Source organism: Cydia fagiglandana, chromosome 19 (genome assembly GCF_963556715.1).
Source record: "Cydia fagiglandana chromosome 19, ilCydFagi1.1, whole genome shotgun sequence".
Taxonomy (NCBI): domain Eukaryota; kingdom Metazoa; phylum Arthropoda; class Insecta; order Lepidoptera; family Tortricidae; genus Cydia; species Cydia fagiglandana.
The window spans coordinates 8025876-8041998 of NC_085950.1; the positions used below are offsets into that span (position 1 = coordinate 8025876).

The 16123-nt window shown below is 39.0% G+C and overlaps 2 protein-coding genes across 2 annotated transcripts in view; one reads left to right on the forward strand and one right to left on the reverse strand.

Annotated features, from left to right (window-relative positions):
- Positions 1-1804: 1804 nt before the first annotated feature.
- LOC134673748 (stromal membrane-associated protein 1) lies at positions 1805-12858 on the reverse strand. The gene is made up of 5 exons (XM_063531765.1): positions 12639-12858; positions 9031-9161; positions 7883-8061; positions 6042-6147; positions 1805-4853 (listed from the first exon to the last, which is right to left on the reverse strand). Exons 1-5 carry the CDS (start codon positions 12754-12756, stop codon positions 4062-4064), a joined length of 1326 nt encoding a protein of 441 aa, XP_063387835.1. The 5' UTR covers positions 12757-12858; the 3' UTR covers positions 1805-4061.
- A 358-nt stretch (positions 12859-13216) lies between these two features.
- The window catches only part of LOC134673781 (phosphoinositide 3-kinase regulatory subunit 4), a 48273-nt gene continuing 45366 nt past the window's right edge, over positions 13217-16123 (forward strand). Inside the window, exons 1-2 of the mRNA XM_063531807.1 lie at positions 13217-13510; positions 14570-14750. Coding sequence (XP_063387877.1) covers positions 13419-13510; positions 14570-14750 — 273 coding nt within the window. The 5' untranslated portion in view covers positions 13217-13418. The remainder of the gene's footprint in view (positions 13511-14569; positions 14751-16123) is intronic.

Sequence of the window (16123 nt, forward strand, 5' to 3'; positions counted from 1 at the left end):
TAACGTGATGAAGAAATTATATTGTGGTCTAATTATAATGTTGTTTCATTTTTATACTGTTGAATTTGGAATTAAATCCCACGGAGCCTAGCCAAGATTATTCCAGAGGATCGACCGCCAGCATACCAGCATATCTTTAGTTGTTTAGATCAGCGGTCGGCAACCTTTTTGCAGCCAAGGGCCACATAGCAGTTAACACATTCACTGCCCCCAACGCACATTTGCGTTCACCGGCATACAAGTTTGTTCCTAGGCCACGCCCCCTGGCAGTGAATGCCTTAACGTAGTGGAGTGGATTGTCATTTGTCAATATTACATACAAACTAGCCGGGGAGGCTCGCGGGCCGTAAGTGCGACGTTCGCGGGCCGCGGGTTGCCGACCGCTGGTTTAGATCAAAGCTCATTCATACTTCATTATTGACTAAAAATAAATAGGTAAATGGTTATACAGTAAAAAAACAGGTGATCGATGTAGTGTTTATTGGTGTAAACAAAGACTCAAGGCGTCGAACCTCACCCATACAATGTATACTCGGCATACACTCGACTAAATACACGTTCGACAGCTACCTTTACTAATATTCACAAGGTTATCGCTATAGGTTATGGGCCTACGAGACCACTCACAAAAGTAATCAAGCATGTCGACAGAAATAGATATGGATACCCTCCTAAGGCCCTATAGTCTGTATCTTTAGGTATTTAAATAAAAGTAAACAAAATCTACCCTCAAATGGCTCTTTAAGCCAGCTGAGGTTAGATGAAAAGATTACATGATCAAATAATGTAGGTTAAAGTCAGGTTCAGTGACTGATTCATGCGGTTTTGTTTTTGGTTGGTTAATCAATAAATGTTATAACTACCCGTAAATGTGTAATTGTTTTTCATTTATTTAAATAGCTAAAGATACAGACTATAGCCATACAAATGAAAAATTCTAAATTTGCCACTGAAATTTTAACCTAAAGATTAGGAAATAGAGTTGATTTTGCGTTGTTTGAAAGTAGAACGAAACAAAGTAAAACTAAAAACGCCTCTGTTCCAATTGAATAAGATTTAAATTTCATCGAACTGGCCTTAGGAGGATAAGTGTCAATTGTTGCGAACCGCTTCACTAAGGTACAATTTTACAGGTCCGAAACCTAGTAAGTTTAAACTTTTCGACGCCAATGACGGATATATACGCACCGTAGCTCCACGGCCGACGACGGATTAATCCGTCACAGACCATAGAGCAACATAGACCTACGTGCATTATAAATAGGGTTCAACTTTCGTTTTGACACTTGTGAGGTGGCGTCCGAGTGACAGCTTTTTGACATGGCGTCGAAAACGTTAAATGAATGTAAATTATTGGCATAAATAATTAACCAAGATTATGGTGTAAATAATTTAATGTTGGTATAAATAAAACGTAAGCGATAATGTTGTAAGTGGTCTAAATTTTAATTTACACTACATGCCATAAAAATTGACAAATTAGTATTACTGTCGATTTTATACAACGCTACACTCTCTGCACAAAAGTCTACATTTTTATTTCATATTGAAACATGTACAGTCTCTATGATATATCGGAGCGGCCGAGGTGTTCGCAATATCTGAACACACACTCTAACGCCTTGAGAATAAAGGCGTGTTCATATATTTGTGAGCGCCTTAGCCGCTCCGATGTATCTGATGGCGACTGTATTCTGTGCAAAAAGTGTAACCAACGACCCTGTTTCAAAGCAACTGTGGGAGACATCAGTCTTATCGACCTGAATTACATTAAAAATATTAAAATTACAAGAAAAATAGTGACTTCAGTCGAAAATAATTGTAAATAAAATTTATTTAATCCAATTTATAAAATAAATATAAAAAAATTATGGACTCAAATACTGAATTAAATTATATCATAGCATCGAACCTATAAACTAGTAATCATTGATCACACCCGAGATCTGAGCTACCAACTTTTGATTTAATAATATGAGGATGATATACAGAGGTTCCAAAATAGTTTTGGGATTATACTGAGCAACTTTTACTATGAGACCAACCCCGAAATGCCGAGATTGCTATTGGATGGATAGCAGTTTTTTGAGCAATTGACAGTTCCTCAAGTGTAACAGTTATAATTATAACTTAAGGGGCCCACTGATTAACAGTCCGCCGGACGGTATCGGCCTGTCAGTTGTTCGGAACTGTCAAAATTTTGTTCTAACTGACAGACTTGTCAGCATTTTATACAAGTTGGCGGCACACATAAAGGGCGATTTTAGAAGTACAATAATGACTACAATTTTAAGACGACGAGGTTAATAGGTTCTTAACTTCCACGTTTACTTAAAAAATAAACTATTAATCTATTCTGTAAAACACAGACCTACACATTTTATTTTGGCTATGCGGGGTCTGTCAGCCTAGCCAAGGTGACAATCGCTTGCGCTTTGCTTTGCCATCGAATCACTTTGTGTCTCTCTATCACTCTTCCATATTAGTGTGACAGTGACAGTTGCGTTTCGTTCGCTACGCAGCGTTAGCGATAACACTTCGAGACCAATCTTTTTCGTGTTTCAAACTTGTATTGAATTTTATCAACGTATGAACCACAGGCCCGCCAACCGAATAACATGTGTAGGTAAGTATAAAATTTAAGTATTCCTTGTGATAACGAAAGGCACCAACCATGCGTCATCAAACTATTTCTCTCAAGAAATGCTAGTCATCACAATATGTATTGGGTTAACTTCGGAAAAGGGGATCATTTCAAAAACCAATATCTGGGAGACCGAGCTTTGCTCGGAAAAAATATATAAACTCAAAAACGAGCGTTTCCCCAGAGATAAGACCTTGCTAGACCGATTTATCGCCCCCGAAAACCCCTATATAGCACGTTTCATCGAAATCGTTAGAGCCGTTTCCGAGAGCCCCGAAATATAGCTAAATAAACAAGAACTGCTCGTTGAAAGGTATTAGATATACAATATGTTTATTTAAAAATATTCTAGATGAACAATATTCGATGACAACATTGAAACTTTTTGATTTAATATAAGTTTAGAAGACATTTGCGACTTTCTAAATATCTTCTTTTCCATAGTTACCCCATTATTGCATCTAAGTATCTCGGCAAATCTGACATAAGTATATGAAGTGTAGGTATTCGGGTTGGCAACTGTCAAAGGTTTGCAAAGATGGCGCCATCATAGCTTGCCCCTTTTTCTATGAGATTTGGCTTAAAGGGCTGGCATCCAGGGTATTAAAAAAACAAAAATTTGACATAATTCTAGGGATTGACGGGGCAAGCTATAATGGCGCCATCTGCTAAAAACTTCCACCGGCCAACCCCATTATTAGGGTACTTTCAGAATTTACATTAATTAATATAAATACACGAACACAATATACAGTGCGTTAGATCCAAAGTGCTAACCAGAAATGTGACACGTCTAATGTGAATCACAAATTAAGGACCAATACTTACACCTCTTATTAAAAAGTAAGTTTGCTTGTAATTATTTACAATCCTTGACAATATGCGAATTCACCGATTAGTTATAATATAGGACATCACAAAATACTCCAGATGACAGTCGCTTAACACGATATGTTAAAATATAGAGAGATCTAAACATTTCTCGTGATTTTTTTGCCTTGATAACGTCTTATAAATCGATGAACACCGGTAGCGTACACGAAAAAGTGTCAAGTTGTGGACAGACCTCCATGGTAACGTTACAGCCACGTTTTCTTATGACGTTATCACGCAAAATTATCGTCCGTAAACCGACTTTATAGTCAAGCATTTTTTTTTCAAGAGTACTGTTCTCGAGCGCGTTGCGTACTTTTTGATATAATATCCAGAGCATTTTTGAGTTAGTCATGTCTTTAATAGCAATACATTAACGAGCTAAATAATTCTTACGGCAAATTCGCAACTACATGTATCCATATTATTGTCCTCCAGTACAATCGGAAAAAATCGGCTCCATTGCACAGATAACAAATGCTCCATAGATAAAACAAACTATCACATAAAAAAAATAACGTGTAGGAACGTCTTTAAAAACAAGTTACTGCCAAGTGCTATTGCTGGCAACATTGGCGTTCGGAAACGCGCTAGAGAAACCCTGGCCTAAGTTTAAGGAGCCGAATTGCTGAGACAACGGTTGTTGTTGAGGCTGGTTGAACAATTGGTTATTTTGAGGGAAACTTTGCTGGGCGTTAAACTGTTGTTGTGGTCCGAAGGGCTGTTGAAACTGGCCGGGCATCGATTGAAACTGATTAAATTGTTGTTGTTGTGCCTGTTGCATCCCATTTTGTGGAGGCGCATTGTTGAAAGGCTGCGTTTGGAACGCGTTAGCGAAACCGAACTGATTTTGCTGTTGAGGGAACTGTGATTGATTAAAATTGCTTGAACTGAACTGATTAGCTGGTTGCTGATTGAACTGAGCTGGTTGATTAAAGCTTTGGCTGAACTGGCTCTGCGCCGGCGCGTTGAAGCTTTGCTGATTGAATTGGCTGGCTAAATTAGAAGGAGTCTTACTATATAGAGCTAGGATACTGTCTTTAGTTAATTTGTTCTTTTCCTTTTCAGTCGGTGCGGGCTGTTTGAAGAAATTTTCTTCCTCTGCCTTTAAGTCGGGTTTGACTTCTTTAGGAGGCTCGACAGGTTCCTGGGGAGCGGAGAAAAAGCTGGAGAAGATGTCATCTTGCTTCGCTTCGGGTTTGGAGGTGTCCAGCCCGAGGAGGTCAGCGGAGCTGGTGGGCTTGGAGGGTTCCGCTTGGGCTGTGGGCGTGCTCCGGCCCAGCTTTGGGCTGACCGATGATTTGGGCTTTGGTATGCTCGGAATTACGTCCGATTTCTGTAAAAGAAATATGCCATTTCTGTAGAACGTAATAGCAAAATGAATAGATAGTATAGAGGGGTCCTGTCATAGTAAATGTTGTAGTCACTGTAAATTTACTGCCATCTATCGACACGACTATAACTCAAAATAAACACGTATAAAATTATCAAAAAAATGAATATACATATATGGATAAATGATTTTATTATTTTTATATCATTTTGACCCATGTTCACTCACTGATATCTATGTGTTAAAATTGTTAAATATGAAACGGTGTCGTCACGCCATCTAGCCGAGAATAGTAGGCATGTAGGATGGGGGAAGGGATGCCATGGAAATATACAGATGCAGAATCGTTGGGCATTCCACAAGAAAGGCCTACTTTGTTGGAGAAGTGATGCGTATGGCAGCTACCTTATTAACCTGCAGAAATCTGTATTATATACCGTTGAATATATAGTTAATATGCCAAATATCGGCTTCTTAGCTTGATCAGATATCAGTGATAAAAAATATAGTGTCACATACTCCCATTTTAACGTAGGTGAAGAAAACAACCTCAAACGATTGCCTGATCAGAACGAAACTGATCAGTTCAAGAAGAATCTATGAAGCGGGTAGAAATGGATACGATTTTACTCTTGGGCGTTTTACTTCCAAAAAACCGGCCATGTGCGAGTTGGACTCGCACACGAAGGGTTTCGTACCATTATCTATAAAAACGGTCACCCATCCAAGTACTGACCCCGCCCGACGTTGATTAACTTCGGTCAAAAATTACGTTTGTTGTATGGGAGCCCCACTTAAATCTTTATTTTGTTCTGTTTTTAGTATTAGTTGTTATAGCGGCAACAGTACATCAGTACATCATCTGTGAAAATTTCAACTGTCTAGCTATCACGGTTCGTGAGATACAGCCTGGTGACAGACGGACGGACGGACAGCAGTCTTAGTAATAGAGTCCCGTTTTAAACCCTAAAATAGTTATTTGTACAACAAGAGATCAAAGTTTGATATTTCTTCGAGTGCTTATTTTGAGTCCCGTGCAAGCGAAAGATTATATAATAAATTCACGAGCGTAGCGAGTGATTCTAATTTAGAACCTTGAGCGTGAGCAAAATGCGATTTTGCTCACTGTTTTTCAGAAGCAAAGTACCCTTGTTCGAGCTGCTGAGGTGAAAAATATCTTCTTGTACTTACGTTGTATTTCTTGTCGTTGGTGGGCGCGGGCAGCGGGCCCAGTCCCGACGAGGTCGACTTCTTTTTCCGCTTCTGCCTCTCCATTTCCTCATCTATCTCCTTGTCCCTGAAAATAATATTTTTAATAAGTATTTCATAGTTTGTCAAATGATGTCTCATTTCAATCATAGACAGAGGGAATCATACTATCTTTGTCCTACACTAGTACTAGCACCCAAAAGAAAAGGATGAGTACAGTTTTCCTGGTTGTTACTGATTGACAAATTGGTTTGACCAACTATGTATAGTAAAAAAATCTTTTTTTTTTCGCGTGACACTCTGCTCGCAACATACGCAAAGCGACATATTAAAAACACGTTATAACATACGCAAAGCGACAATATTAAAAACACGTTTTAACATCCCTGACAACATACCCAAAACAATCTACGTAATTCGGTCGGGTTATTTGTTGCCCACCATAAACCATACTAAATTTTTGGTGGGGAACAAACAAAAAGTGAGACTGTGACTAGGACAAGCAATAAAACCGCTTTCTCTGCTACTCCTACTGAAATTTCCATAAGGGCCCCCCCACATCTGGCGTCTTTCGAGCGTCGGCGTCTACAATTCTATGGCCGCTGCTCGACGCAACGTCGACGCCATTTTCCATAGCGCTGATCAGACGCCGACAGACGCCGACGCTCGAAAGACGCTAGATGTGGGGGGCCCTAAGTGCATCTCGTTCGGTCGTTTGGCCCCTCCCCCGTGTCATCTCTATGTTATTGTACCTCTATGGTCCCGATATATTTGGCCACCACTATGTAGTTGATGCTGTCTTGACTGTAATCGTGCTCCTGACTTCATCAGCAAGTCATATTTTATCATTGACGACCAGTCTGGCCTAGTGGGTAGTGACCCTGCCTGTGAAGCCGATGGTCCTGGGTTCGAATCCCAGTAAGGGCATTTATTTGTGTGATGACACAGATATTTGTTCCTGAGTCATGGTTGTTATCTATGTATTTAAGTGCATATTTATATATTATATATATCGTTGTCTGAGTACCCACAACACAAGCCTTCTTGAGCTTACTGTGGGACTTAGTCAATCTGTGTAAGAATGTCCTATAATATTTACTTATATTTATTTATTTATTTATTTATCATATTACGTTCGATTGTCCTTACGTTTAGGTATGTGTCCATACGAAGAAATGGATACAACAAGGAAGTAAAGATTCTTGACATACCACTCATTCGCACGCAGCGATTTGCCTCATTAACGCGGCATGATAAGAATGAAATAATGTACAATAGATCGAATAGAATTCTATCACGTCGTCTATTAGACCCAAGTAACTTCAATACCACATTATGGTCGCTATAGTTCGTTTACTAGCATTAGAAAAAAGGTAAACAATCTTGATGTCTTTTAATTGACACGTTTTAAAAATAAGTCACGACAAATATGTAACAATTATGAATCTAATACGATCATTTATATTCTTCTGCTGTCATAAGTCATAGTTACTGATTTAAAAAAATAGTCTTTCAATTAAAAGACATGTCAAGATCGCTTACCTTTTTTCTAATGCTAAAAAAACGAATAGCAAGATTGCGACAGTCTTCTGTTTTGCCGCGAAAATTCCGGGCTCTGATAATAATATTTACTGACCAGTTGACCTTGGGCGGGGCTGGCGGCACCCACTCCTTGGCGATGGCTAGGTGGCGACAGCGCCACGCGCGGCTTATGGCTAGCCACCAAAATTGGTGTGGAATGGATGTACTTTTAGCTACCTGTAGCAAAGCGACGAAATCAAGGAGTGAGCCACGCGTGATATTAGTATGGATATAATACTGACCAGTTGACCTTAGGCGGGTTGGGCGGCACCCACTCCTTGGCGATATACTTCTTCTGCTCGTACTTGGCGCGGATGAAGGCCTCCAGAGAGGAGTCGTTCTGAGGCCGACGGAACGAGTCCGGCAGGTTGGCCTCGTACACGGCGCGCGCGCGGGAGTTACCCATTTGTTGGAGGGATACCTGGAAAAAAAAAATATTATTTACAGTACATATGACCCTACTTTTCAGCACTAGTGCGTGAAATAGCACTTTTCGTGCGTATCTTAAAAGTTTATAGGGCCATATCTACTGTACTAAACGTTGTACGATACACGTGCGAATAGGTAATTCGCATAAATGATCGAATTTCCTCTTTTTCGCACTTGTATCGTAAATAACTATTATGTTGACTCGCAGAAAAAGTATTGTATACAATAGTGATATAATCAAGCTTTTTAATCTCGCACCTTACTTAGGTAACTCAGCAAGCTTCGTTGCCTAAACATGCACGGTACTCGACTGAAAAGCTCTACTATATCACGATTGTATAGAATACTATTCATAAAAATATAACCGGCCAAGTGAGAGTTGTACTTGCGCACGAAGGGTTCCGTATCAGTGCGTAAAAAACGGCAAAAAAATCACGTTTGTTGTATGGGAGCCCCACTTAAATAATTACTATATTCTGTTTTTAGTATTTGTTGTTATAGCGGCAACAGAAATACATCATCTGTAAAAATTTCTCCTCAAATAAGGTTTTTTAGGCTAAACAGTGTATAAAGGGGCCTACTGATTACTTAATCATTCAGTAGGCTATGGCTGATATCAGCCTGTCAGTTAAACGCAAAAGGTGACAGTTCCGAACAAGCGACAGGCTGATATCGCCCGGCGAACTGGTAATCAGTGGGCCCCTTAAAACTTGATATCTTAGAGGATATAACCAACGGAGACGCCATGTCTATAATTTTCGGTACAAAATAGTCTGCCGTTTTTTGCGGGGGAGGGGCACATCAAATGTATACGTAACGTCAACATAGCCATGTCAGATAAACGTCAGTCCATACATGTGTTTGACTTGTGGTTGACCATTGGCCGCCTTTTTTCGACAGAGGGGAACGCCTGTTAATGACCACTCCGTTGGTTATATTCTCTAAGCTTGATATACTGTACCACTTGCTCCGGGGTCCAGGAGTCGAGGTTGACGCTCTTGACCTTGGAGATGTGCACGCCCAGGTTCCGGTGGATGCCGGCGCAGCGGATGCACAGGAATATACCGAGGTTCCATGACGCCCAGCGCGGCCCTGTAACCAATATTCGATACATTTCATTAAAGGGCTACCCAGTGGCGTAGCTAGCATGAGTGGCACCCGGTGCGGAAATTGTGGGTGTCACCCCAAAATTCAATCAAAATTGTAAAATATATTTAAAAAGAGTAGTTGTAATTTTTGTTAAATAGCTCAGGATTTAGGCCCCCCCCACATCTGGCGTCTTTCGAGCGTCGGCGTCTGTCGGCGTCGGTCCAGCTCTATGGAAAATGACGTCGCTGCGCAGTTGCGTCGACGTTGCGTCGACGTCGGCCATAGAATTGTAGACGCCGACGCTCGAAAGACGCCAGATGTGGGGGGGGTCCTTACTCCATCGCTTTCATTTTACGAATTTTTATAGGTAGCACTACTGATGTTCACGATCGGGTGTCACCCCTGAATGGGTGACACCCGGGGCGGACTGCCCCCGCCGCCCCCCACTAGCTACGCCACTGGGGCTACCCCACGCCAATGACCTTCGATCTGAATCCTTTAGTTTTGTTGTCGGTAGACATCTCCGTTGATTGTGCCGGTAGTGAAAAAGCTCAAACTCTTAAGCCCGCATGAGCAAATAGCTTGCCATACTAAGATTTAAGGGGGGAATTTTTCAAAAGCCACGGACTTATACTATTCCGAAACATCCTCGCCAGCAACACATGTATAAAACTGAGTCCCCGGAAAGATTCCCATATCTTTTTTTACATAAGTTTCGTCATCCATTAAAATGCATCGGTCGTGATTTTGAGTTAAAAATTTGTTCAAAGTTTTATCTCGAGATCTCGCTGTTGCGAGTTGGGCAGGGGTCCTTTTTGGGATTTTTTGTTTCTTTCTGGTCTGTAAATTATTATTTTTTTTAGCATTTTGCACGTTTCCAACCGAAGTCTTCAGCTTTTTGGCTATATCTCGATTTTAGCAGAACAAGTCGACTATGCCCATTGCCCGCGTCTAATTTTGGCTTCACGCAGCCTTTTTTGCGGCCGCGACCTGACAGATCACCTAGCATATTAAACTGCCCAAACTTATTTATAACTATTCGCACACCGTCTTTGGATATTTTATATAGTTTTGCGAGTTGCCGCATCGCAATACCCTTTCTGTACGATAGGCGACTATAATTAGTTTACGAATATTTTCATTTATTCTCGGCATTTTGATTTTATTTACTCAATGACAACTAATATATATTTTACTTAAACTTTATCATACTTATTTTGGAATGTCAGGTAGTAGCATTGCAAAAACTTTCTATATACCTAAGAAAACTCAACTTTAGTTGGCTACTTTTTTCCGTGAACAAGCCTTAATGGAGTTTGAACATGATCTCAATTATAATTGGAATGCTACCTTGACTTCATAAAACATTATGATATGAAGCATAATCTACATGAAATTAACCCAAACGGGGTTAAAGACAGGAAAGTGTAATTAGTGATTTCCTCTTTTATTTAACATTGTGAAATAAATGTTTTTTAATGGCACATTTGTTTGAATTTGTAGCTGTTTGTAAGAAAAACAATAATATGTGACGTTCCACGGTAAAAGGCACCTTATGTGCGGCTGGCGCTTACGTCGCTTAGCGCCTGAATAATATTGGAGCGGCGTTAATAATAGCGTAAGCGCCAACCGCCATAAGGTACCTTTACCCGTGGGACGTCACATATTACTTTGTAGAGTAAACTTTAAAACATTAACCCCCTTATTTATAAACGCGCTACAAACCTCAATTAGCTAATAATTGTTTGTCTTTATCTGTCATTTTGACTTATATATTTGTAAGAAAGGGGTAAAACATAATTTAACTAAATCAGGCCCGTAAAGTTTTATGAATAAGGGGGTAAGTCTGTCATTTTTGTTTTTATTAAATCAGAATTTATTCTGTACTGAAATGACAGATGTGTTTGACAAATGGGGTTTGCCAGTCCAAGTATTTTACAGATAGCATAGGTTTACCTGTCAATCCCTAGATTTGTGTCTTTTTATTCGAATTTTATGACCTGAATGTCTAATTTCATAGAACAAACTAGAGAGTGGGGAAACCTATACAGGCGCCATCTATGCAAACCTTTGACAGTTGCCACTGGGGCGATGTAAAAGTCATTTTAATATGTCGAACATTAAAATATGGTAACCTCTGAAAATAAATTCATTTGTGATGATAAAATATTGAAAACAATTAGTTTGTATGACAATTCTGATATATAAAATAAGTAGTAGATATGTACAGTCAACGGTAAAAATATGGGCGTACAAATCATTTCAAAAATATGTCCCATAACTCTTATGTCAGTGAATTAAGAACTATGGGACATATTTTTGAGTAAGTTGTCTACACCCATATTTTTACCGTTGACCATGAAAAAAATTACATCTAAATTGGTTTAGTTGAAAAGCAGAACAGATTCAAGGCCCGTGGGCCGAGTCACTCTGTATACAATATGAGCTATAAAACATCTGGCATTTTATTCATAGTCTCATTCATACAATGACATATAAATATGTATGTATGTGTGTATGTATGTAATGTATGTATGTGTGTATGTATGTGTGTATGTTGACATATGTAAGAGTATTAGTATTAGAGATAACTTTAAACAATTAATAGATAACATAATAGCTTTCTAGTGTAGTAACTTATCAGTAGATAAGGAAACAATGTGTAAAAATAAAATATTCAATATTTCATTTCACTTTTGTAAAATTCATAAGTAGCAATATTAGTCACTTTTTACTAATTCTCTTTACGGTTTGTTATGAGTGCCCTGTTTATCAAAAACTTGTAATACAAGTGGAAGTCCCTTTCTAACAAAAGCTGTCAAAAAGGGACTTCCACTTGTATTACAAGTTACAAGCTTTTGATAAACATAGCACAGGACTTGCATAAACATTTATGTTACATCTCTTTTGTTTATATAGCAACCAAAAAGGATGCAAATTCAAGCCATAAAATCATTTGGAATTATCTGAAAAACATTCTACATTTTTCTTTTTCTTAAAGAAGAGAATGTTTAAATAAATTTAAGACTCAATGACCATGACCATGACACTGGAGAAATGCTAAAAAAAATAATACTCTTTAAAGTATTACATTATTTTGGTAGTGACAATGTAATAACTTTGTGATATTCATCAATTTCATTACTGGCAAATATGGACTCTTTTATTTGGCAAAAATTTTGCACCAGAAATCAAGACATTAAATGGAATGTCAGTGAACCGAGTAATGCATTACCTGACGACGTCGACGGACGGAAGTGCACGTAAATTGAGACCTGGTATTGATAATAACTAAATTGTTTAAGGATATCATGAGTCATTGATTCCAATCTATGAAGACCTCACGGCTGACTGAGTTCAAGGACCTAATTACGATACGGTCCGCTAGCAGTCATCTAGCTATCTATTACTGCTTCTAAGCAACTACCTTCGTCGTAAATAATATTTCAAAGCGAATAGGAAACTTGAGAATCATCGTACCTTTAGCATCACAGTCAACACAATATTTGTTGTCTTCGTCCTTCAGCATAACCATCAATATGTTCTGACATCGGTCCTGGATCTGTTTGGCCCGGTCCTTTTCGGTTTTCGATGTCATTTCTGTTAGATATTTGTAGCAAACGGCTTGAAAATCACTGGAAATGGGTGGAAGGATTGTTTGTTGAAGGCAGCAGCAGAAACCATAGAGTAAAGTGAAGTGACAGCCGGATTGATGAGGTGTATTCTTGTTTATGGTTGAGACGCAAGCTGGCAATACTAAATGTTATTTTATTTTATTTTTGAAATATTATATTTTGTTTTTATAGTTCTTTTTTATATAAATGTTATCATTTATCTGATGTCTTATTTATTACAAAATTCGAAATTCCAAATAAGAGTATTTATTCCAAATTCTATCTCTATCACTCTTATACGACAAGAGGGTTAAAGATGGAGAAAGACAACATTTTCATTTCAACGTGAGTTTTAACCTATACCGGAAATTCATTGCCTCAAACACTTTCATTAAAAAAAAAACAACAAACGTCACTAGCTCCCTTGTCAAAATAAAATAGTCTTTGTTTTGAAAATAGACGAAATTTGTGAATATCTCTAATTATTTACGTATTTAGTTTTAATTTAGCCTTTCCCGTTCTTTAGTAAAGGATATGAACTCATAACATTCATACTTTTTCAACTCAAATGTGCATTAATAATACTTTTGTAAACATATTTTTAATGTAAAAGTTCTAGTCCATTAGAAGTGAATTGGTGATCAAAATGGGGAATCAGCTGATGGGCTTAGCTCCGTCGCAGATATACCCTGTGGAGCATTATTTAAGTGACCATGCGGATCTTACATTTGACATGAGGTAATAAAATTATCAATATAGTCAACAACTACTTATACACATATATGTTTCAAGTACTAATTGATTTCATTGCTAGAAAAGGTCTTATTGCAATATCCAAAATCCTTACCTATCATACAAAGTAGCATTACATTGCCTCATTGTATATTGTTTTTTTAGTAGTTTATAATCTGTCCTACTGCTGGGCAAAGGCCTCCCCTGTCTTTCGACAGCTTTGTGCATGCTCCCGCCAGTCGCCACATTACTTAACCAAATTAAATTCTACCCAATTAATAAAATAACTATAGTTCGTTTTTTTTTAGCATTAGAAAGAAGGGGTCATCTATTAATTACATCAGTTTTAGGGGGAGGGAGGGGGTCAAGAAAATGTGACATATTGTGACACGGGGGAGGGGGGAGACACAAACTTTGTGACGTCACTTTATCTTCATCAGTAACCGAAAATTTATTTCAATTATTTTATTCGCTGTACATTTAAATAACAAGTTTTTAAAACGATAATCGTTTTTATTCGTTTAATTTTCTTTCCTAAGCAGTTTTGGATTATAAAATTACTAATATTTATATCGTCAAAAATATATTGATAAAATATTAATAATACTTAGGTACTTACTTAATTCGATTTGGTGATTTCGTAGAAAAAATGTGACGTCACACTAGGGGGGAGGGGTTTGCCAAATGTGACCAAGTGTGACAAGGAGGGGGGGAGGGGTCAAAAAACCTAGAAATTCGTGTGACGTAATTAATGGATGACCCCGAACTTGCAAGAAGGTAAGCGATCTTGACATGTCTTTTAATTGAAAAACGCTTTTTAAAAATCAAAACTATTACTTATGAAAGCAGATGAATATAAATGACTGTATTAGATTCATAATTGTTACATATTTGCCATAACTTATTTTTAAAATGTGTTTTTCAATTAAAAGACACAAAGATTGTTTACCTTATTTCTAATGCTAAAATAAACGAACTATAGGTTTAAAATTCCTTAGCAAACATTTATATAGTAGGCAGAGTGAGGGTATTCGAGTTTTTTTTTAACTGATGCTCTTCTTTCAGCCTCGGCTCTACACGTTTTTTAAAAGTGGCTCGGGCACGATCACGAGAGGGCTTAGTTGTAGCCAAAGTGTTTGCGGTACATGATCCGTCGTTGCCACTTGCCGAGCACAAGGAACGGATTCTGAAGATTAAGGAGCAGCTGGTTTCTGCGTTCAATTGTTTGCCGTTTCAGAGGGTTATAGTAAGTATCTTTGAATAGGTTATTGATGTGAGTTTGGGCTGTCATTCAGTACAATAGCTAAGGAAAATATAAAGAAAGCTTATGGTTAAGTAACTCATAATTAGACTATGGAGAGAAGTATGATGGGGCTGCGGAAAATATACAAAATACGACACACAAGAATCAGAGAAAAAACCAAGGTAACCGACGCTCTTACCCATGCTCTCAAGCTTAAGTGGAACTGGGCTGGCCATGTAGCTCGCATGACAGACAAAAGGTGGACCATACAAACCACAAAATGGAAGGGACCACACGGAAAACGCCCCCCCGGCAGGCCGAAGAAACGCTGGTCCGAAGACATTACCCAAATAGCCGGAAAACACTGGATGGAGACAGGAGAAGACAGAGAAAGTTGGAAAAAACTGGAGGAGGCCTTCACCCAGAGAGGGATCCATATAAACAAATAAAAAAAAATAAAAATAAAAAAGAAATAAATAATATATATATCCCCACGCACGCCTTATAAATGACCGGGCTCGAAAGACCCGAGAGTTTTAAAACGGAGATAATAATTAAAAAAAAATCTAGTTCTAAAAATACAAAGCCATACTAAAAAGGATATGGAATATATAAGGCTATAATAATAATAACCCCGCGGGGGCAGCTTGTGGCGAGCTGACGGTGAGTGGCGACACCGCGGACCCCTATTCCAGAGGGCCCTGTCATCTGGCCCTCGCCTCTGTGCTTGCCTTGATTGGCCGGCCAGAGTGGAGTCGCAAGAGCGGGACCTATGCTCCAGGTTGGAAGTGTAAAATGTCATAACGCCGGCGGCCTGCTGAACGGATTACCGGGATCTGGCTACCGCAGACTCACCTCTCGACAACCTCACAGCCACTCCAAAGTGTTGCCCTGTTGTCGCACTGTGCGTGCGGCCATTGCGGGGCCCACTCAATGAGTTGGCGAGTCACCACCTGTCTGATACAATTTTGAGACTGATTGTCACGGCAGGTGTCCGCTAGTCTCTCCCATAGCCCATTATCCAGTCCATCCAACTTTCAAATCTATAGCCCATGACCTTAGTTCCTATCGCAGCACAAAAGTGCTGCACTGCAATAGTCTTTGCACCTGGCGGGGACCATCTCCGGATGTATCACATTGTGCGCTCGGGGATGGTATCCGCCACGTGTATCCCTTGCTTTTAGATTAAAGTGTCTTAAAGGGCCTCTGCGCTGTTGGCTTCGGCCCCACGTACGCCTCCCAAAGGTCCGGGACCCCATGGTCCCGAGATATGGAAAAGACATACAAATAATAATAATAACTCATAATTATGAAAGAAAATTTTCTTAACACTTTATAGATACCTTTTAGCAGCCAAGGGCCACATATCAGTTAAC